General features: G+C 52.1%; 1 protein-coding gene across 11 annotated transcripts; it reads left to right on the top strand.

The window, feature by feature from the left end:
* Positions 1-1,645: 1,645 nt before the first annotated feature.
* Positions 1,646-11,547, top strand: HEXIM2 (HEXIM P-TEFb complex subunit 2). 11 transcript variants are annotated; one of them, XM_003952983.5, is made up of 4 exons: positions 1,646-2,415; positions 3,974-4,121; positions 4,239-4,348; positions 10,522-11,547. In XM_003952983.5, exons 3-4 carry the CDS (start codon positions 4,283-4,285, stop codon positions 11,314-11,316), a joined length of 861 nt encoding a protein of 286 aa, XP_003953032.1. In that variant the 5' UTR covers positions 1,646-2,415; positions 3,974-4,121; positions 4,239-4,282; the 3' UTR covers positions 11,317-11,547. The 11 variants fall into 11 exon arrangements, with proteins under 11 accessions (XP_003953032.1, XP_003953035.1, XP_009430246.1 ...); XM_003952984.5 differs by lacking the exon at positions 1,646-2,415 and adding an exon at positions 2,550-2,720; XM_063798456.1 differs by lacking the exon at positions 1,646-2,415 and adding an exon at positions 2,749-3,426.
* Positions 11,548-22,684: the final 11,137 nt, after the last annotated feature.

Here is a 22,684-nt window from a genome sequence, read left to right as displayed (position 1 = left end):
GTTGAACAGTAGATGAACAATAGACTAAGCAGCAAAATGACCAGTTTGGCCTCATTATCAGTATTTGGCCTCTGGCCAAGTCAACCAAGTCAAGGGCAGCACACACAGAAACAGAGCTCGGAGTTCCTAATTTTCAGTCCTACAGTCCTGTGTTTTCCTTAGATAACCAGGAGGCCACTAATAAGCTGGTTTTATTCCCACTTTTTCTTTTCTTTTTTTTTTTTTTTGAGACAGAATCTCGCTCTGTCACCCAGGCTGGAGTGCAGTGGCACGATCTCGGCTCACTGCAACCTCCAGCCCCCGGGTTCAAGCAATTCTCCTGCCTCAGCCTCCCAAGTAGCTGTGACTATAGGCGCACACCACCACACTCAGCTAATTTTTGTATTTTTAGTAGAGATGGGGTTTCACCATGTCTGCCAGGACGGTCTCAATCTCTTGACCTCGTGATCTGCCCGCCTTGGCCTCCCAAAGTGCTGGGATTACAGGCGTGAGCCACTGTGCCCGGCCTATTCCCAATTTTTCTTAGCAAAGAATGGAAAAGCTTGTGGGTCAACCTTAAGGATAGTAAGTTTCATTTACAAATGAGTAACAAATTTCTGCTGCTGGTACAGTATTTGCCACTCAGTAGCATCCAAAAATTTCACTAGATTACTTCATAATGGAGGATGAATCCCAAGTGTCTAGGATCCTCCCCCATTAAATTCTTGACAGAAGACCCACAAAGATCATCTTTAAAAGCCTTTTCTGCTCCTATGACTATTTAAGTCCTACCAAGTTAGTTAGCTTTTTTAAACTCACATCTCTTGATCAGTGTAGAGCCAACATGTCATATGTAGGTAAAAAATCAACCCACAGTAGGCATCAAGTGTACTGAAGCTTCAGTTAGGAGTAAGTGGTTCCAGTTTTGGATTGAGGACCCTAGTCAATGATGATCCTATTTTGTAATCCAGTTGTAAGACATCTGGGGAGCAGAGGGAAAAAAGTTAATGCTATGGAATTGTCACTCCAACTGAAGAAAAATTATTAATAGGAGGAGCAGAACTTCAGTTCTGGAAAACTTTTTTTTTTTTTTTTTGAGACAGAGTCTTACTCTGTCACCCAGGCTGGAGTGCAACGGTGAGAGGCTCATGGCAAACTCTGCCTCCCGGGTTCAAGCGATTCTCCTGCCTCAGCCTCCCGAGTAGCTGGGATTACAGGCACGCAACACCACACCCGGCTAATTTTGTATTTTTAGTAGAGAAGGGGCTTCATCATGTTGGCCAGGTTGGTCTCAAACTCCTGACCTCAGGTGATCCACCCGCCTCCACCTCCCAAAGGGCTGGGATTACAGGTGTGAGCCACCGCGCCAGGCCAAGTTCTGTTAAACTTTTAGTAAGGCTGAAGGCTTAGGCATGTTTTGACCATTTGTAACTGATAATGAGATTCATCACAAGGTACCCACAAAATTCACTGCCAGTCACCCTGCTACGTCAAAGCCTCTCCTACTTCAGCACCTACCTAGGCATAATTTTAACTGACATTTTAGCAATAAAACTTTTATTTGAAGATATCCTTGAGCCACAAATCTCTCTGGATTTAGATTTCAAGCAGTAGGAAGTAAGATGGTTTAACCTGCAATTCAATAAAAGAACTTCACATCAAACTTCAATCTTTAAGAAGCTGCTACAGCTATAATGTAAGGTTAAGAGTTTATTCTTTCAAAGCAGGTCTCCTCATCTCTTAAACGCTATACATATGAAATAGATAAAAACTGGTTTCTTTTTTGGTAGCATTTAGGATCTACAAAAGCGATCCTTCAATTACTTGCAATTTCAAAAAATTGAGGTTACCTAGTAACAATGCACCAGTAGAACACAAAATACTCTGATTTTGTTTAGTCTGTGGGAAAAGAAAAATCTTTAAACTGGAAAGATTTTGTAGTCTTACAAAGATTACATTGGAATTGGAATTACTGTAGTTCGTTTTTCCCTCTAGGAGGGCAGCCATTTCTCTAAAAGTTTTGTAAAAGTTAAGACTAGGATTTCAAAATGCAAGCAGATGTTGATGAAGCATACGAAATGGGCAACTCCATTTCTATTTCGGAGCCGCAGCGACTCCGACTTTGTGCCCCAACCCTGTAAAGGGCAAAACCTCATCCCTTCGGTGTAAACTTTCAAGAGAAGTGGGGCAGCACATTTTAGGCGTTTCACCAAGAGGCTGGCGACATGCTAGGTCAGGTTGTCCGGAGAATCAGGGCTGAATGGGAGAGATCTTGAGGGCAAGAGCCTCAGAGACCTTCAGGCACCGAGCTCGTGAAGGTTTCCACGTGCCCCTCTCTAGCTGCTCCCAGGGGGAATTAGTGGTTGCTACAGTAGTTTAAGAGGGCCGTGGTTTTTCGCAACCCGGGCGGCGAGATGGCGCTTTGGTGTAAGCGAGGTAAGGTGGGTGCACTGGGATCTCCGCTCTCGGAGCCTCCAGCTGACTGCCACGCCGACTTGTGGCCAGACCTGCGACCTCCGCCCTCCCCCGCGGCGCCAGCCTCTGGAATCTGGCGTCGCCCCCACCTCTCCAGTCGAAGTGGGAGTCCCTCTGTGCGGGGCCTCGCCGCCATACCCAGGCCGAATGGGGGTGGGGAGGGAAGCTGGCAGAGCTCGGCCTCAGGATCCGCGCCCCTGTGGAAGGACGGCAGAGGGAAGCCGTTTCACCAGCCTCTCCCCTTCTGGGGTCTCGGGAAACACGCGGTAATTACCGAAGAACCCCGCACTCTGTGAGAGGCGAGGCTGCGGGGCTGCCGGGACGGTTTGAGGACCGGGCTCGGCCTGGGAGACTCCAACCTTCACCCTCCCTGGCCCCCGGTCCCACTTCCCGCCGTCTCCCGGCGCCGCCACTTCAGGCAGCCCACTCGGCCCGGCCTCTCCCCGCGCCCGGACCACCCCCCACGGGGTGCTCTCACTGCGCAGCGAGTCCCTCCGCTGCCTCCTCCCAGCCCAAAATGGCGGCGATGGCCGCCGAGCTTCTCGTCGCCTTCCTCAAAGGCCAAGGATCCCTCCGCGCCTACTGCCCCGCCCATCTTAGCCGGATCTATTTTCTGCCCCGTAAAGATTAACGCCATCAATGAACTCTTTTGATTGAGTTCGGAGAAGGCGGGTCCAGTTGTGCCTCCTCACAGCTAATCGTTGCCAAAAAAGCGAGAATATTGGCAGAAGGCTTGACCAATCAAAGAAGGCAGCGATGCGCGCGCGCGCGCGCGCGCGCGGTCTGCCCCCGCGCAAGGGTAGATGGGTTTTGGAGTCTCGGGTGTGCCTGTTGACGTTACAGGCCCTTGGATCGCTTTTCAGGCTAGAAGAACTACAATCCCCAGCAGGCACCGCGCGTCCAGGCTCTCTCCTCCCCCCCATCTTAGTGGCCTGAGCGGCTTGACCAGAGCTGCTGCAACTGCAGCAAGAGGTAGGGCTCAGGCGTTGGGAATTGCACCGACAGGCAGTCGCACAGAAAGGCACACAGGTGTAGTGGTGTGCATAGCCCTTGACAGCAAATAGGTCAGTTCCACCTTTGCAAAACCTCTTTCCATGACTATCTCCCCTCTTCCAAGAAATCCATCCTTATCCTAGTTGGGTTTCCCTCCCAGCTGCATGTAGTGCAAAGACCTCTTTCCCCTTTCTCCTGTTTCCCTTTCTGAGAGGAAGGAGGGAGGCAGGCCAGGACCTTAGAGGAAAAGTCCTCAGTACTAGGCTGGCCCAGGTTCCAGCTGTGCTTCTGGCCTTTGGAGCCCAGCTTGGGGAGAAGGTTGGGGGTGCAGGGCTGCATCAAGATTGGGGCCACTGGAGACAGTGGGGAAGGACTCGTGAGCTTGCTCCATGTTCTCCCGTGGCAGCAGCAGCCCCGCTGCACTCCCAGCCTCCCCAGGCAGTCCTCCTTTGCCCCTTTGGTGGTTGGGGAAACAAAACTTACACCTGGCTTCCTGGCTGCCAACCTGGGCCTTGGTGACTTCCAGGAGGACAGTACAGGACATGAGTCCTGGTGAGGGACCCGAGGAGCAGGACAGAGAAGACGGCCCCTGAATCCCATTTGGCCCCTTGCTGGCTGGAGGTGTGAAAACCAGCGGTGGAGGCAGCCTTCGGGGCCTGCATTTGAGAATAAGGGTATGAAGGGCTGAGGTACAAAATGGCTGCCACTGCCTGGGCAAACAATTCTGAGCAGCCAGAGTATTCCTGAGAACGTTCCTTCAGGATTTAGGTTTCTGTTGTTGTTCAAAGCAGGTGTCACTAGTTCCAGGCGTCTGCTGAAAGATTTGGAACGGAAGATGATGGCCACTCCGAACCAGACCGCCTGTAATGCAGAGTCACCAGTGGCCCTGGAGGAGGCCAAGGTAAGTCCCTGCCCTCCTGCCTACCCGAGCACCACGAGCATGGGTCCCACAGCTGAGATCCAAACTTCTTGTCCCAGATGTGTTGGTAGATTTGGAAAACCAGTATTTTGACGAATCCGTACTATGCACTAGGCAATAGGCCGGAATCCCAGTCTATGCTAGCTTATGAAATCTTAGTAACTGGCCGGGTGCGGTGGCTCACACCTGTAATCCCAGCACTTTGGGAGGCCTAGGTGGGTGGATCACCTGAGGTCAGGAGTTCAAGACCAGCCTGACCAACATGGCAAAACCCTGGCTATACTGAAAATGCAAAATTAGCCTGGCATAGTGGTGGCGCATGCCTGTGATCCCAGCTACTTGGGAGGTTGAGGCAGGAGAATCGCTTGAACCCAGGGGTCAGAGGTTGCAGTGAGCCAAGATCTCGCAATTGCACTCCAGCCTGGGCGTCAGAGCGAGACTCGGTCTCAAAAAAAAAAAAAAAAAAAAAAAAAAAAAAAAAAAAAATTCCTAGTAACCCTTTCAGGTAGGAATTATTTCCAATTCCCAGAAGCTAAGGTTCTGAGACCTGAAATACCTGTTCCAGAATCATGCTGTCTACAAGCAACAGACCCAGGGTTTAAACTTAGGGCCTTCTGACAACAGAACATTGCCTTGACCTCGAGTCCAAAGAGGGCATGGAGGGACTGGGTTGAATGTTTACATTTTGTCCAGGCTAAGAACCAAGTCTGAAGCAGGAAGAAGAGTTTTTGGTTCATAATTTGGGATGGACCCAGGCAGGCAATTCACTTGAGACCAGAAGTTCAAGACCAGCCTGGCCAACATGGTGAAACCTCATCTCTACTAAAAATACAAAAATTAGCTGGGCATGGTGGCACATGCCTGTAATACCAGCTACTCAGGAGGCTGATGCACCAGAATCACTTGAACCCAGGATGCAGAGGTTGCAGTGAGCTGAGATCACACCACTGCACTTTAGCCTGGGTGACAGAGTGACACTCCATCTCAAAAAAGAAACAAAAACAAAAACAGGCCAGGCGCAGTGGCTCACGCCTGTAATCCTAGCACTTTTGGAGGCTGAGGTGGGTGGATCACCTGAGGTCAAGAGTTCAAGACCAGCCTGGCCAACATGGTGAAACGCTGTCTCTACTAAAAATACAAAAATTAGATGGGCGTAATGACAGGCGGCTGTAATCCCAGCGACTCAGGAGGCTGAAGCAGGAGAATCACTTGAACCCATGAGGCAGAAGTTGCAGTGAGCTGAGATTGTGCCATTGCACTCCAGCTTGGGCAACAAGAACAAAACTCTCTCAAAAAAAAAAAAAAAAAAAAAAATGCTGGAAGCCGGGTGCAGTGACTCACGCCTGTAATCCCAGCACTTTGGGAGGCCGAGGTGGGTGGATCACCTGAGGTCACGAGTTCGAGACCAGCCTGACCAACATGGAGAAACCCCATCTCTACTAAAAATACAAAATTAGCCAGGCGTGGTGGCACATTTCTATAATCCCAGCTAGTTGGGAGGCTGAGGCAGGAGAATCGCTTGAAACTGGGAGGCAGAGTTTGCAGTGAACTGAGATCACGCCCCTGCACTCCAGCCTGGGCAACAGAGTGAGACTCCGTCTCAAAAAAAAACCAAAAAAATAAAAAAACCTGAAATTAGCCCGGCGTGGTGGTGCATGCCTGTAATCCCAGCTGCTTGGGAGGCTGAGGCATGATAATCACTTGAACCCAGGAGGCAGAGGTTGCACTGAGCTGAGATCACGCCACTGCACTCCAGCCTGGGTGACAAAGTCAGACTTTCTCAAAAATAATAATAATTTGTAATGGAGGTGGGGGTAGGATATAACCCACGAAAGAGGAGAGAGAAAGATCATATCAGGCCCTCAGAGGATGGCACTTCCCAACCTGGCAACAGGAACCCATGCTTGTTCGGCCCATGTTCTCTCAGTACCTGCCCTTACCCATTCTTCCTTAGTCCACAACTCCCTATAGATGAGCAGGGGGCTTAGGACAGGGGTCAGAGAGCTTCTGACCCACCATGCCTAGCCCATTCCGTGTTTTCTGGATTGACTGAATTCGGAATTCATGACGTGTCAGGGCTACAATGTTCAGCCAGGTCACACAGCTTATCTACAGTAGTGGTCATGGTGGTAGAGGGCCAAGTCTTCAGGAGGGAGGCAGCAAGTAGGGCTAGGGGGCTGGGCTTGCTTGGGTGAGGGTGGAGGATCAATAGGGCACTTCTACTGAGGGCTGGGAGCATGTGACTGATTGTGTACACCAACAAGCCACCATGCCTTGGCATCCCAGTGGCCTTGCCTGTCCCAGCTGGGGCAACAGCTCTGTCTCATTTGGCCCAAGCCACTGGTGGAGACAAGGGCTATTGCTTTTATTTTGTGATCTCCCTGCAGGTGAAGTAACACGACAAACTCCACATACATACACACCCCACACACATACACACCCTGACATACCTCCTTTTCCCTGAAATTCTCTTCAGGGTCTGCAAAACACACGACATATGCCTGGCTCTTAAGGGCCGCGCATACACCACATTCCTCAGTACACACCCTGTGTGCATGGACCATGCTCACATGTCTCTGAACTGCGTTGCATATTATTCAACAACATACCAGTGGTAGTGGTTATTATTAGAAATTGCCCAAACCACAAACTTAGAGCAATTCATTTCCCATCTCCCACACCCAGTACTCCCACCCTTCCCACAACAGAGATAAACAGATGCCCTGAACATACACTCTCTTGACAGCCTTTATACCTCTTAGATAAGTTCTGGAACTCTCTCACTGCAGACTGGAGGCTGACCCTCCCTCTCTTTGGAAAGGATCTCTTTCCTGCCATTCATATTGGAGAGTGATACCACCTACCAACTTCTGCCTGGAATAAATATGTTCCATCATTTTATTTTATTTTATTTTTTAATTTAATTTAATTTAATTATTTTATTTTATTTTTTGAGCCAGAGTCTTACTCTGTTGCCCAGGCTGGAGTGCAGTGGCGTGATCTCGCCTCACTGCAACCTCCGCCTCCCAGGTTCAAGCGATTCTCCTACCTCAGCCTCCCAAGTAGCTGGGATTACAGGTGCGTGCCACCACGCCCGGCCAATTTTTTTGTATTTTTAGTAGAGACGGGGTTTGGCCATGTTGGTCAGGCTGGTCTCAAACTCCTGAACTCAGGTGATCTACCTGCCTTGGCCTCCCAAAGTGCTGGGATTACAGGCATGAGCCACCACGCCCGGCCCGCTGCATCTTCTTTATGCCAGAAGGATAGAGAAGGGGAGTCTTTTTTTTTTTTTTTTTGAGACTCCAGCTCTGTCACTCAGGCTGGAGCGCAGTGGCGCGATCACAGCTCACTGCAGCCTCAACCTTCTGGACTCAAGTGATCCTCCCACTTCAGCCTCCCAAGTAGCTGGGATTACAGGTGCTAACCACCATGCCTGGCTAATTTTTTATAATTTTTGGTAGAGATGGGGTTTCGCCATGTTGCCCAGGCTGGTCTTGAACTCCTGGGCTTGAGCAATCCACCCTCCTTGGCCTCCCAAAGTGCTAGGATTACCAGCGTGAGCCACTATACCCGGCCGTAAGTCTTATTTCCCAATATCTTTTGGATCTCCCTATCCTATAATCTTTAGTCCACTTAACAGATACTTACTGAGCACTGCCCTTGTGCTGTGCATAGGAATACAGTGGTGACTTGGACAGACAGACGAGATGCGTTCTCACATGAGGAAGACAGATGTTAAATGGCCATATGCTAAATGCTATGTGCTAACTGTGTGACGTGATAGAATCACTAGGGAGGCGAGATGGGGGAGTCTACTTTAGGTAGGGTGGTCAAGGAGGGGCTCCCTAAGGAAGTGACATTGGAACTAAGCTCTAAAAGATGAAAAAAGGTAGCTGGCAGTGGTGGCTCATGCCTGTAATCCCAGTACTTTGGGAGGCCGAGGCGGGTGGATCACTTGATGTCAGGAGTTTGAGACCAGCCTGGCCAACATGGTGAAACCCCATCTCTACTAAAAATACAAAAAATTAGCTGGGCATGGTAGTGGGCACCTGTGATCCCAGCTACTCTGGAGGCTGAGGCAGGAGAATCGCTTGAACCTGGGAGGTGGAGGTTGCAATGAGCCGAGGTCGGGCCACTGCACTCCAGCCTGGGTGACAGAGCAAGACTCTGTCTCAAAAAAAAAAAAAAAAAAGCCCAGGTGCAGTGGCTCATGCCTATAATCCCAGCACTTTGGGAGGCCAAGGTGGGCAGATTACTTGAGGTCAGGAGTTCCACACCAGCCTGGCCAACATGGTGAAACCATTTTTAGTACCCATCTGTACTAAAAATACTAAAATTAGCCTGGCATGGTGGTACACGCCTGTAGTCCCAGCTACTCAGGAGGCTGAGGCAGGAGAATCGCTTGAACCCGGGAGGCGGAGGTTGCAGTGAGCTGAGATGGGAACACTGCACTCCAGCCTGGGCAACAGAGCAAGACTCTCACACACACACAAAAAAAAAAATGAAAAAAAAGCCATGCAAATAGCTGGAAGCAGGATCAGCTGCATAATTTGTGGGGCCCAGTGCAAAAGGGCTCCTTATTCAAAAATTATTAAAAAGTTAAAGACAGTGGCCAGGTGTGGTGGCGCATGCCTGTAGATCCAGTTACTTGAGAGGCTAAGGCAAGAGGATTGCTTGAGTCCAGGAGTTTGAGGCTGCAGGGAGTTATTATTGCACCTCACTGCATTCTTGCCTGGGCAACAGAGTAAGACCCTGTCTCTAAAAATAAGAGTCTTTTTTGTTTGTTTGTTTCGAGGTGGAGTCTCACTCTGTCGCCCAGGCTGAAGTGCAGTGGCGCGATCTCAGCTCACTGCAAGCTCCGCGTCCCGACTAACTGGGACTACAGGCGCCCGCCATCACACCCGGCTAATTTTTTTGTATTTTTAGTAGAGATGGGGTTTCACCACATTAACTAGGATAGTCTCGATCTCCTGACCTCGTGATTCACCCATCTTGGCCTCCCAAAGTGCTGGGATTACAGGTGTGAGCCACCTCGCCCGGCCTGTTTGTTTGTTTTTGAGATGGAGTCTCGCTCTGTCACCCAGGCTGGAGTGCAGTGGTGTAATCTTGGCTCACTGCAACTTCCGCCGCCCACATTCTCCAGTCTCAGCCTCCTGCATAGCTGGGATCACAGGCACGTGCCACCACGCCCGGCTTATTTTTGTATTTTTCGTAGACATAGGGTTTCACCATGTTGGCCATCCTAGTCTCGAACTCCTGACCTCAGGTGATCCGCCCACCTCGGCCTCCCAAAGTGCTGGGATTACAGGCCTGAGCCACCATGCTGAGCCTAAAAAACTTATTTTAGGCCTTGCGCGGTGGCTCACACCTGTAATCTCAGCACTTTGGGAGGCTGAGGCAGGTGGATCACCTGAGGTCAGGAGTTTGAGACTAGGCTGGCCAACATGGTGAAACCCTGTCTCTACTAAAAATACAAAAAATTAGCCAGGCGTGGTGGCACGTGCCTGTGATCCCAGCTACGCGGGAGGCTGAGGCTGGAGAATTCCGGAGGCAGAGGTTACAGTGAGCCGAGATTGCACCACTGCACTCCAGCCTGGGTGACAGAGCGAGACTCCATCTCAAAAAATGAAATAAAATAAGGTTTTTTTTTTTGAATAACATGTTTAAGACAAGGACAGCATGAAGCCAGGTGTGGGGCCTCTGTGGGACTTCACAGGTCACCTGCCCATGAAGCCAGTGGTGTTTGAAAGTCAGGTTTTCTGGGAAGAGGGAAGAGCCGGTGCCATTTGGGCTTCTGATCAAGCAAATGCATCAAGATCCATCTTCTATCCCAGTTTTCTTCTCCTACTTTACTCATTTGGACAGTATTTATGGAACTCCTACTCAGTGCCAGGTATTATTCTAGGCATTGAAATTACAGAGTGAAACACACAGGCAAAATTCCTGCTCTCACCATGAGTTTACTTGGGGAAGGTTGGGGGACAGACAGTAGACAGGTCTCTTTGTAAACAAATGGTTGCAAAAGGTTGAGGGGCTGAGAGTGACCAAGTTAGCTGAGTGTAGGAAGGTAGGCTTCAGGCTAGGTAGAGAGGGAAAGGTTCCACCTCCAAGGACAGGCTGTCTGATCCATCCTTCTTCCTCCTCCCTCTCTTTAGACCTCTGGTGCCCCGGGGAGCCCCCAAACACCCCCTGAGCGTCATGACTCTGGTGGTTCCCTGCCCCTGACACCGCGGATGGAGAGCCACTCAGAGGATGAAGATCTTGCTGGGGCTGTCGGTGGCCTGGGCTGGAACAGTAGGAGTCCCCGGACCCAGAGCCCAGGGGGCTGCTCAGCGGAGGCTGTGCTGGCCCGGAAGAAACACCGTCGGCGGCCATCGAAGCGCAAAAGGCACTGGCGACCCTACCTGGAGCTGAGCTGGGCTGAGAAACAACAGCGGGATGAGAGGCAGAGCCAGAGGGCCTCCCGGGTCCGCGAAGAGATGTTCGCCAAAGGCCAGCCCGTGGCCCCCTACAACACCACCCAGTTCCTGATGAATGACAGAGACCCGGAGGAGCCCAACTTGGATGTGCCCCATGGGATCTCCCACCCAGGTTCCAGTGGGGAGAGTGAGGCCGGGGACAGTGATGGGCGGGGCCGAGCGCACGGTGAGTTCCAGCGGAAGGACTTCTCTGAGACTTACGAACGCTTCCACACCGAGAGCCTGCAGGGCCGCAGCAAGCAGGAGCTGGTGCGAGACTACCTGGAGCTGGAGAAGCGGCTGTCGCAGGCGGAGGAGGAGACTAGGAGGCTGCAGCAGCTGCAGGCGTGCACCGGCCAGCAGTCCTGCCGCCAGGTGGAGGAGCTGGCTGCCGAGGTCCAGAGGCTCCGGACCGAAAACCAGCGGCTTCGTCAGGAGAACCAGATGTGGAACCGAGAGGGCTGCCGCTGTGATGAGGAGCCGGGTACCTAGGGGTGCCTCCCAGCCTGGTGGACCCAAGGAGAAGGTCCCATTTCGTGCACACTCAGGCCAGCTGGGTCTCAAGGAGGCAGGTGGCAGATGAAAACCACCGTCAACACCCTGTGCGCCCGGAGAACAGCTAAATCGGTTCAGACTCCCACCTCACCGTTTCCATAGTTGGCTCTTTTGTGTCATCTTACCCTTTACAGAGAAATTAAATGGCCTTGGTGGGACCAAATGGGAGTATCTAGGATTGATTTCACTAGGGCTGTTGTGAGAACCAAAACATTTGCCCCAGAGAGGTCTGAGTGGGGTCCCAGTCCCTGCTGCCCCAAGCCTAGAAAACAGAAGGTTTTCTAGGTGGGAGGGAGTTCAGTCAGGAGCCCCCAGTTTCGGCCAGAAACTGACGCTCAAGATAGCAGATCGCTGTGAGGAACTGTGAACTTTCCCTGGAGGAGAGAACGGGGGTTTTCGGAGAAGACCCAGGCCCAGGGGTTCCTTCAGAGTTTGCTCCTGAGCTCCCTGTATTCTCCCCACAGTTTAAAGGCTGGACTAGACGGGTTCTGGGTGCCTTGTGCCTCCTTGTTCTTGACAGCCCCCAACCCTGACCCCTCTCTGCAGGGGGTTGGGCCTGAGGTTAGTCATCATGTGTTTGTGTTTGTCCCTTACCTCCCAAGGGTACTAAGGGAGGTGCTCTCCTGATGGAAAATAAAGTCAAGAGACAGAGGGGGACAGCACATGGATCCCCAGCAGAGCAGAGCAGAGCAGCCTGGCTCTCCTGGTGCCTGCCATGTGTCTGTGCGTCCTGCTCCTCTCAGCCTCATCATGTGGGTGTGAATTCTCTGAAGTGTGTGAGGCCCTCGCCTGTCTGCATCAGAGAGAGCTGGGTCAGCCTGGGTAACGCAGATACCACCAGCCAGCGTCAGGCTCTGAGACAAGCTCACCCACCCCCTCGCACTCAGACCCACCCTTCCCCAGACACCCTGTCTCTTCCATCCCCTCCTGGTGCCCTTGCAGACTGGTGTTGGGTGTCAGGCAGCAATGAACATGGACAACTAATGGTGGCGGAGGAAATTAGTCAACTCACCAGTGAGCCAGTGCTGGCTGTGCCAGCAGGCAAGGGGAGGGGCAGAGGCCTGGCTGCCCAGTCTGGCTTCTCTTCCAGGCCCTCATCTTGACAGGCCACATTGGGCAAGATGAGGCTTGGCCCAGGAGCTGCTGGGGATGGAAATGTTGATGAAATCTTGTGTGTTGCCAGGACAACTTTCATTTCTATCCTGCCACACCCAGGCCTGGCCAGAGCCTCCTACAATGAAACACAGAACAGATTCTAGGAACGCATGGGTTTCAGGAGAAAGCAAAATCCCATCCTGGGACACCTGCCCCTGGAACCCTGGGTCCTCAGACAGCTCAGTCAGGAAGGGCAGCAGGAATGATCATGGCCACTTTGCAGACGGGAAACCGGAGGCTTAGCGAGGAAGTGGCTTTTTGGATTCCAGGAGAGCCTCTGGAGGCCTGCCTGCCCCTGTGGGGTGCTGTGGGGTGCTAGCCTGGGACCCAGAGGCCCCTTGGCATTTGCTGGCAGCCTCCCAGCTGCATTCCTCAGCATGGAGCCCGAGGGAGAGAGGAGGCCCGGGACAAAGGTGGACAAAGGTTGTTTACCCGGAGGTGCCTCTGTGTGTGTGTCTAGGAGGTGAGAGAAGATTCCAGAGGGCTGCTGGAGTGTCGGGGGAGGGGTGTGGGTGAGGGTGCTGGGGGCTCATTGTGGGCTGGTTATGCCAGGGAGGGGCAGGTGAAGAGTTTGGCCTTTCTTGGCCCAGAAGCTGAGGAGCCTGGAGGCAGGGAAGCTGCCAGCTGCTCCTCCAACATCCCCCTTACACATAAAAGGCTGAAGGGCGCAAATAGGGCAGCACCTCGGTGGGTTAATTCCCGCACCCCCACCTCACCCCGCTGGAGGGCGGGTGGGGCAAGAAGAGAACAAAGGAGAGGATGCTAGCCGGGAGTGTGGGAGGGTCTGAACCCAAATGGGAGGGGTCCCTGTCTGCCCCTCCCCCTGTCTGGCTCCCTGATTCCTGGTTAAGGGGTGTGCAGGGAGGAGATTGTCCTGGGGCCAGAGCTGGGGCTTAGCACTGGAGAGAACCGACTCAGCTGTGGGTGGGAGCCAGGCCTGGGTCCCTCGGTGCCCCGCCCCCTTCGCTGCTTCCAGTTGTTCCCACACCTGCTGCTTGGTCTTGAAGCCTGGGCCTCCACTCCGCCTACTGCAATGGTGGAAGCTCCAGTTTACAAGACACCCCCACCCCCACATCACACGCTCTAGCTGGGGAAGTTGGGCTTGGACACAGCCTCCCTGGGCCTTTCCACAGCTGCCCTCACGCCCTGTGCTTTCTGGGACCCTCTTGGTCAACTGGGCCGGGGGAGGGAAGCGCAGAGAACATATGTTTCATGGGAGTGACTGTTGAAGCCTCCCACCACCCCTGCCCAGCCTGTCTTAGGATCCCTCTTTCTTCCCCGGCAGGAACTGCCCGACCCCAGGTGGAAACTCCTGTGCCCAGTGGACAGACCCTGCCTGCAATAGGGTCAGGGAATGAGGGAGAGGGGTAGGCAGAGATTGGTGGGCTGGGGCAGGAAGAAGCTGCCAGGGAGTGGGGGAGGGGGTCCAAAGGGAAGTAACGGTATTGGGGGGAAGGGTGGCCAGGTCCCATTGCCCTTGTTGGGAACAGGCAAGTGTGGCACTGGCCCTTTAAGTGGGGGTGCCAGTCAGTGCCCTCCCCCAACCAACCCAATTCATGGGCACACTGAGCATGTGCAGGGGCTGTGCATGTGGGGAGGGGAGGAGAGGGGAGGGGAGAGGGGGGCATACATTCCGGAGGGAGCTTCTCATCCCCCTACTTCCGGTAGCTGCCCCCACTCTCCTTCCTGGGTCTGACAAAGGAGCCCATGGTGCTCACCCAATCCCTTCCCCCACCCCAGGCCCCAGGGGGTGCTGCCCTCTGCAAGTGCTGAAGCTGCCATGGGTGCTGGGCAGTCCCTCTCTGCCCTGGGGAGTCTCCTGGCCGCCTGGAGGTGGCACACATGCAGCCCAGTGCCAGCCTCACTTCCCTGGTGTGGGCGGCGGCGAATCTTCCTGCTGCCTACGTGTTCCATTTCATTCCATTGGTGCCAGGGTTTTTAAAAGAACCATCCACCTGTGATGCCACTTTGAAAGTGAAACAGCTCAAAGGATGCAGGCCCTACCCCCTAACCAGGACCTTCCAGTCAGAGAGGAAGCAAACAGCCCAGAGGCTGCAAGGGCCTTCCTTGAATCCCGCTCCTTCTGCTTCTCCCCTGCTGGCCAAGGGATCAAAGTCAGCTTCCTCCAGACTACCTTCACCTGCAGCCTGGGACCTTCCCTCAAACCTTTCCACCACCTAAACCTTACCTGTTTCTGCCAAGTCTTCCCCTCTCCCAGCCCTCAGCCCCTCCTGTTACCACCCCTACCTCTTTAGCACTTGTCCACTCTTAGCTACTGGTACCATTCTTTTTATTATTTATTTATTTATTTATTTATTTTTTGAGACAGAGTCTCACTGTTGCTCAGGCTGGAGTGCAGTGGTGCGATCTCAGCTCACTGCAACCTCTGCCCCCCCAGGTTCAAGCAATTCTCCTGCCTCAGCCTCCCGAGTAGCTGGGATTACAGGCGCCTGCCATGACACCCGTATAAATAAAATTAAAAAAATAAAAATATTTTTGTATTTTTAGTAGAGACGGGTTTACACCCTGTTGGCCAGGCTGGTCTCAAAAACTCCTGACCTCAGGTGATCTGCCCATCTCAGCCTCCCAAAGTGCTGGGATTATAGGCATGAGCCACCATGCCCAGCTTATTTTTCATTCTTTTTTTGTTTGTTGTTTTGGTTTTTGAGACGCAGTTTCACTCTTGTTGCCCAGGCTGGAGTGCAATGGCGCAATCTCAGCTCACTGCAACCTCCGCCTCCCAGGTTCAAGCAATTCTCCTGCCTCAGCCTCCAATGTAGCTGGGATTACAGGTGCCCGCCACCATGCCCAGCTAGTTTTTGTATTTTTAGTAGAGACAGAGTTTCACCCTGTTGGCCAGGCTGGTCTCAAAAACTCCTGGCCAGGCGCAGTGGCTCACACCTGTAATCCCAGCACTTTGGGAGGCTGAGGTGGGCGGATCACGAGGTTAGGAGATCGAGACCATCCTGGCTAACACTGTGAAACACTGTCTCTACTGAAAATACAAAAAAATAACCGGGTGTGCTGGCGGGCGCCTGTAGTCCCAGCTACCGGGAGGCTGAGGCAGGAGAATGGCATGAACCTGGGAGGCGGAGCTTGCAGTGAGCCGAGATCGCACCACTGCACTCCAGCCTGGGCGACAGAGCCAGACTCTGTCTCAAAAAAAAAAAAAAAAAACTGACCTCAGGTGATTCGTCCACCTCGGCCTCCCAAAGTGCCAGGATTAAAGGCGTGAGCCACCGCACCCAGCCTATTTTTCATTCTTGAAGTGAAATTTACATGCCACGAAATCACCCCTTTAAAAGTGAACAACGGGCGGGTGTGGGTGGCTCATGCCTGTAATCCCAGCACTTTGGGAGGCTGAGGTGGGCGGATTACCTGAGGTCAGGAGTTCGAGACCAGCCTGACCAACAGGGTGAAACCCCATCTCTACTAAAAAATATAAAAATTAAGTCAGGCACGCTGGCTCACGCCTGTAATCCCAGCACTTTGGGAGGCCAAAGCAAGTGGATCATGAGGTCAGTAGTTTGAGACCAGCATGACCAACATGGTGAAACCCCGTCTCTACTAAAAATACAAAAATTAGCCGGGCGTGGTGGCGTGCACCTGTAATCCCAGCTACTCAGGAGGCTGAGGCAGGAGAATCACTTGAACCCGGGAGGTGGAGGTTGCAGTGAGCTGAGATCGCACTACTGCACTCCAGCCTGGGCAGCAGAGTGAGACTCCGTCTCAAAAAAACAAAAAAAAGAAAAAGAAAAAAGAAAAAAATTAGTTGAGTGTGGCGGCATGTGCCTATAATCCCAGCTTCTTGGGAGGCTGAGGCAGGAGAGTCTCTTGAACCCAGGAGGCGGAGGTTGCAGTGAGCCGAGATCACACCACTGTACTCCAGCCTGGGCGACAGAGCGAGACTCCTTTTAAAAAAAGAAAAGAAAAGAAAAAAAGTGAATAAGGCCAGGGCATGGTGGCTCACATGTGTAATCCCAGCACTTTGAGAGGCCCAGGTGGGAAGATTGCTTGAGCCCGAGTTCGAGACCAGCCTGCGCAACATGATGAGACCCTGTCTCTACCAAAAAAAAAAAAAAAAAACAACCAAACCAAACATTCAGGTGTGTTGGTGCACATCTGTAGTCCCAGCTACTCAGGAAGCTGAGGTGGAAGGATTGCTTAAACCCAGAAGGTCAAGGATGCAGTGAGCTGTGATTGCATCACTGCACTCCATCCTGGGTGACAGTGAGACCTTGCCTCAAAAAAAAAAAAAAAAAAAAAAAGGCTGGGCTCAGTGGCTCATGTCTGTAATCCCAGCACTTTGGGAGGCCGAGGTGGGTGGATCGTGAGGTCTGGGGATGGAGATCATCCTGGCCAATGTGGTGAAACCCTGTCTCCACTAAAAATACAAAAAATTAGCTGGGTGTGGGTGGCGCGCGCCTGTAGTCCCAGCTACTCAGGAGGCTGAGGCAGGAGAATCGCTTGAACCCAGGCAGTGGAGGTTGCAGTGAGCCAAGATCGCGCCACTGCCCTCCAGCCTGGCGACGGAGCAAGACTCCGTCTCAAAAAAAAAAACAAAAACAAAAACGTGAACAACCCAGTGGCATTTAGTACATACTCATGATGTGTGCAACTGCCACTTCTAGTTTCAAACATTATCACTCCGAAAGGAAACCCTGTACCCATTAAGCATTTACTCCCCATTCCGTCCTTCCCTAGTCTGGCAGCCACCAATCTGCTTTCTGTTTCTATGGGTTTACTCATTCTGGATATTCTGGTGGTAGAGCCACGAGGGGAAAACTCTCTGGTCTCTTGGTGTCTGTACCTGAAACACACAGACTCCCCGAGGGTGCTGCTGTAGAGGGAGCACTGGACCAGGAGTCCTGAGCCCTGTGATCCATCCCAGTTCTTCTTCTCACTCAGGGGCTCTTTTTCTTCATTTGTTCAAAGGGTTGGGAGGTGGCCTCAGGCCAGTTTAGGATCCTGCATCCTCCAGGACCCATCCCTGGCCAGGGGGCTTCTACCTGGAACAATGCTGCCTGGCCAACCACCCCGTTGATCTCCTGCCTCCTCCCTGTGAGTCCAGGCAGTGAAGGTGGAGCCAGGGGACAGTGTGATTAATACTGTGGGGTTTAGGGTAAGACACAGGAGATGAAGAAACTTGAGCTCAGAGAGGTTGAGAAACTTGCCCAAGGCCACACAATTCCTGCCATACTGGAGCCTTAGCCGGTTCTCTGATTGTAGTTTGAGCCCTTGACCACCTTAGTCTCCTATCTTCAAAGAGATAAAGTAAATTAAAGGCTTAGCCAAGTGCCAGCTGTGTGGGAGGTGTGCTCAGATGGAAGCAGCCATACATTTTATGACTTCCAGGACATTGTGTAATCATGAGTAGCTCTATTACAAGGTGGTTCTTGGGAGTTCTCACTGTCTCCCTCCCTTAACTTTTTTCTTTTTTCTTTTCTTTTCTTTTTTTTTTTTTTTTTTGAGACAGAGTCTCGCTCTGTTGCCAGGCTGGAGTGCAGTGGCACGATCTTGGCTCACTGCAACCTCCTACTCCCTGCTACTCCCTGGTTCAAGCAATTCTCCTGCCTTGGCCTCCCGAGTAGCTGAGATTACAGGCACAGGCCACCACGCCCAGCTAATTTTTGTATTTTTAGTAGAGACGGGGTTTCACCGTGTTGGCCAGGATGATCTCGATCATGAGCCACCGCGCCCGGCCCTCCCTCCCTTAACTTTGGGAGCAGGTGTCCTCTCTGCCCTTTCTACCAGCCTCTCTAGGAAGACAGCTTTTTCTTTCTTTCTTTCTTTCTTTTTTTTTTTTTTTTTTTTTTTTTTTGAGATGGAGTCTCGCTGTGTCACCCAGGCTGGAGTGCAGTGGCGCAATCTCGGCTCACCACAACCTCTGCCTCCCAGGTTCACGCCATTCTCCTGCCTTGGCCTCCCAAGTAGCTGGAACCACAGGCACCCGCCACCAGGCCTGGCTAATTTTTTGTATTTTTAATAGAGACGGGGTTTCACCATGTTAGCCAGGATGATCTCAATCTCCTGACCTCGTGATCCACCTGCCTCAGCCTCCCAAAGTGCTGGGATTACAGGCATGAGCCACCACGCCTGGCCTTTTTTTTTTTTTTTTAAATTGAGACAGAGTCTCGCTCCGTTGCCCAGGCTGGAGTGCAGTGGCATGATCTCGACTCACTGCAATTTCTGCCTCCTGGGTTCAAGCAATTCTCCTGTCTCAGTCTCCTGAGTAGCTGGGACTACAGGCGCCTGCCACCACACCCGACTAATTTTTGTATTTTTAGTAGAAACGGGTTTTTACCTTGTTGGTCAGGCTGGTCTTGAACTCCTGACCTCAGGTGATCCACTGGCCTCGGCCTCCCAAAGTGCTGGGATTACAGGCATGAGCCACTGCGCCAGGCTGCCTTCGTGGGGGCTGGGAGGGGGCCCTGGACCCTGAACCCTTCAGGCAAGTGGATGTGTGGGAAGCATTGTTTTTCTTCCCCCTCAAATAAGGAGATTTTATTGTTCCTCCCCGCATCCCTTCAAACTGTATTTATCCATATTTTCATGGCTGAACCTCCACCCTTGCCCCTCAAAGAGGAAGTCTTTTGTGGAGCCAGAGAAAGGAGGGGACTGCTCAGGCCTGGCCTGTCAGGGGGACAGGCTGCACAGCTGACACCCAGTTGGCCACTGTGTCCCGGCGGCTTGTGAGCATGGACATTCCAGAGACCACCTGCCCCAGAAGCCCCCTCTAGACCCCGTTTAAGATGGAAAACCCCAGACGAGCCCTCAAGGCACCTGCTGTGTCCTGCCTCAGGGCATCCATGACGGGTCCCTCTCCTTACCTGATGCCTCCAGGAGGACGTGCTCAAGGAGACTAAGTCATGAGATGGACATTGTGACCCACGTGAGCCTCAGTCAGCCATGTGGTGACTGCTTTGCCACAGTTTGAGGACCTGGACAGGCTCCCTCGTGGCCCGTACCTTGAGCCGAGCCCTGTGGCTGCCGGGCTGGCAAGTTCCCAGCCTGAGGACCACGAAGTCCCCAGGCCCCACATCCTTAAGGGCTTGACCTCCATGCCTTTGCTTCTCAGCACCAGCCAGCTGTTTCCCTCTTGAGCCTCTGAGAAAGAGGATCTTTTTTCTCTGGGCCCCTGGTCCCACTGTCCTCACTTGTAATTCACATTAGTTGTGTTTGTTGCCACAGGTCTATACCCCTCCTCCCAGGCTCTCTCCTGAACAACCCTGGCTTCCCTGGCCTCCCCGGGCAGCAATCCCCTGCTCCCTCTCCTCCCCTCTTTCCCTGAGCTCCAGATTCTAGCAGATTTTAAAAATTATTGTTGTAGGCCGGGCGCGGTGGCTCACGCCTGTAATCCCAGCACTTTGGGAGGCTGAGGCAGGCAGATCACGATGTCAGGAGATCGAGACCATCCTGGCTAACATGGTGAAACCCGTCTCCACTAAAAATACAAAAAAAAAAAATTAGCCAGGCGTGGTGGCGGGCGCCTGTAGTCCCAGCTACTCAGGAGGCTGAGGCAAGAGAGTGGCGTGAGCCCAGGAGGCGGAGGTTGCAGTGAGCCGAGATTGCACCACTGCACTTCAGCCTGGGCAACAGAGTGAGACTCCATCTCAAAAAAAAAAAAAAAAAAATTGTTGTAGGCTGGGCATGGTGGCTCATGCCTGTAATCCCAGCACTTTGGGAGGCCGAGGCAGGTGGATCACGAGGTCAGGAGTTTGAGACCAGCCTGGCCAAGACGGTGAAACCCCGTCTCTACTAAAAATACAAGAATTAGCTGGGCGTGGTGTCAGGCGCCTGTAATCCCAGCTACTCAGGAGGCTGAGGCAGGAGGCTTGAACCCAGGAGTTGGAGGTTGCAGTGAGTTGAGATGGCACCACTGCACTCCAGACTGGGCAACAGAGCTAGACACACTCTCTCTCTCTCTCTCTCTCTCTCTCTCTCTCACACACACACACACACACACACACACAAAATTATTGTTGTAGTCTTAATTTTTCCAAATGGCTATACAGGCCAGGCATGGTGGCTCACACCTATAATTCCAGCACTTTGAGAGGCCGAGGCAGAGGGATCGCTTGAGGTCAGGAGTTCTAGACTAGCTTGGGCAACAAAAGGAGATTCCATCTCTACTAAAAGTAAAAAACAAACAAAAACAAATGGACTGGGCACAGTGGCTCACACCTATAAGCCCAGCACTTTGGGAGGACGAGGCAGGTGGATCACTTGAGGTCAGGAGTTTGAGACCAGCCTGGCCAACATGGTGAAAGCCCATCTCTACTAAAAATACAAAAATTATCCGGGTGTGGTGGTGCACACCTGGAGGCTGAGGTGGGAGGATCACTTGAACCCAGGAGGTTGAGGCTGCAGTGAGCTGTGATCACGGCACTGCACTCTAGCCTGGGCGACAGAGTGAGACCCTGTCTCAAAAAAAAAAAAAAAAAAGATTAGTTGGGTGGACAGATAGATGTGCAGATATAGACACAGATATAGATGTGTTGGAAAGAGACATGCGAGATACTCATAGACGTTAGCTAATTCAACATCCTAGCTTTAGGCTGGATTAAATATCTGCCTAAATCTATGACTCTCTCTTTTATTTTTCTTTTATTGTTGGAAATATACATTATATATACATTACATAAAATTTGCCATTTTAACCATTTTATTAATATATATTTTTTGAGACAGTCTTGCTCTGTCGCCCAGGCTAGAGTGCAATGGCACGATCTTGGCTCACTGCAACCTCCACCTCCCTGGTTCAAGCAATTCTTTCACCTCTGACTCCCAAATAGGTGGGACTACAGGCATGCACCACCATGCCCGGCTAATGTTTCACCATGTTGGCCAGGCTGGTCTCAAACTCCTGACCTCAAGTGATCTGCCCACCTTGGCCTTCCAAACTGTTAGGATTGCAGGCGTGAGCCACCGCTCTCAGCCCATTTTAATCCTTTTTGTTTGTTTGTTTTTTGACACAGAGTCTCACTCTGTCGCCCAGGCTGGAGTGCAGTGGCGTGATCTCGGCTCACTGCAACCTTCACCCCCCGGGTTCAAGCCATTCTCCTGTCTCAGCCTCCCAAGTAGCTGGGACTACAGGCGCCCGCCACCACGCCCAGCTAATTTTTTGTGTTTTTAGTAGAGACGGGGTTTCACTGTGTTAGCCAGGATGGTCTCGATCTCCTGACCTGGTGATCCACCCGCCTTGGCCTCCCAAAGTGCTGGGATTACAGGCGTGAGCCACCGCACCCAGCCAGTCATTTTCAAGTGTACAATTCACCCCGGGCATGGTGGCTCACGCCTGTAAATCCCAGCACTTTGGGAGGCCAAGGCGGGTGGATCACCAGGTCAGGAGATCGAGACCATCCTGGCTAACACGGTGAAACCCCGTCTCTACTAAAAATACAAAAAATTAGCTGGGCGTGGTGGCGGGCACCTGTAGTCCCAGCTACTCGGGAGGCTGAAGCAGGAGAATGGCCTGAACCCGGGAGGCGGAGCTTGCAGTGAGCAGAGATCGCGCCACTGTACTCCAACCTGGGTGACAGAGCGAGACTCCGTCTCAAAAAAAAAACAAAAAAATGAAGTGTACAATTCAGTGGCATTAAATACATTCAAATTGTTCTGTAACCTCGCCATCATCCATCTCTCTTCATCTTCTCAACTAAGACTCTATACACATTAAACAATAACTCATCATTTCCCACGTTCTTCTAGCCCCTGAATACCACCATTCTACTTTTCCATTTTTTAAAATTATTAATTATTATTATTATTATTATTTGAGATGGAGTCTCGCTCGGTCACCCAGGCTGGAGTGCAGTGGCATGATCTCAGCTCACTGCAACCTCTGCCTCCTGGGTTCAAGCAATTTTTCTGCTTCTCAGCCTCCTGAGTAGCTGGGGCTAGATGCTCGTGCCACTACGCCTGGCTAATTTTTGTATTTTTAGTAAAGACGGGATTTCACCATGCTGACCAGGCTGGTCTTGAACTCTTGACCTCAGGTGATCTACCCGCCTCAGCTTCCCACAGTGCTGGGATTACAGGCGTGAGCCACTGCATCCAGCCTATTTATTTTTTTAAACTCCTATCTGTACCAGACCTTCTACTTTTTTGGAAGCCTTTCCCTATGACTGCCTTCCTGCTGCTTTCCGTC

The sequence above is a fragment of the Pan troglodytes genome, chromosome 19, assembly GCF_028858775.2.
Source record: "Pan troglodytes isolate AG18354 chromosome 19, NHGRI_mPanTro3-v2.0_pri, whole genome shotgun sequence".
NCBI classification, from domain to species: Eukaryota; Metazoa; Chordata; class Mammalia; order Primates; family Hominidae; genus Pan; species Pan troglodytes.
The sequence above is the reverse complement of the archived record's forward strand: the minus strand, read 5'-3'. Positions and strand labels throughout refer to the sequence as shown.

What these genes read in the sequence shown, in the direction of transcription:
- HEXIM2 (XM_009431971.4), top strand. Translation starts at nt 2,394, where the DNA reads ATGGCGCTTTGGTGTAAGCGAG. An exon ending in GGCGCTTTGGTGTAAGCGAG is followed by an intron (nt 2,416 to 4,235) that starts GTAAGGTGGGTG and finishes TGTTGTTCAAAG; the next exon opens with CAGGTGTCACTAGTTCCAGG. An exon ending in TGGCCCTGGAGGAGGCCAAG is followed by an intron (nt 4,349 to 10,521) that starts GTAAGTCCCTGC and finishes CCCTCTCTTTAG; the next exon opens with ACCTCTGGTGCCCCGGGGAG.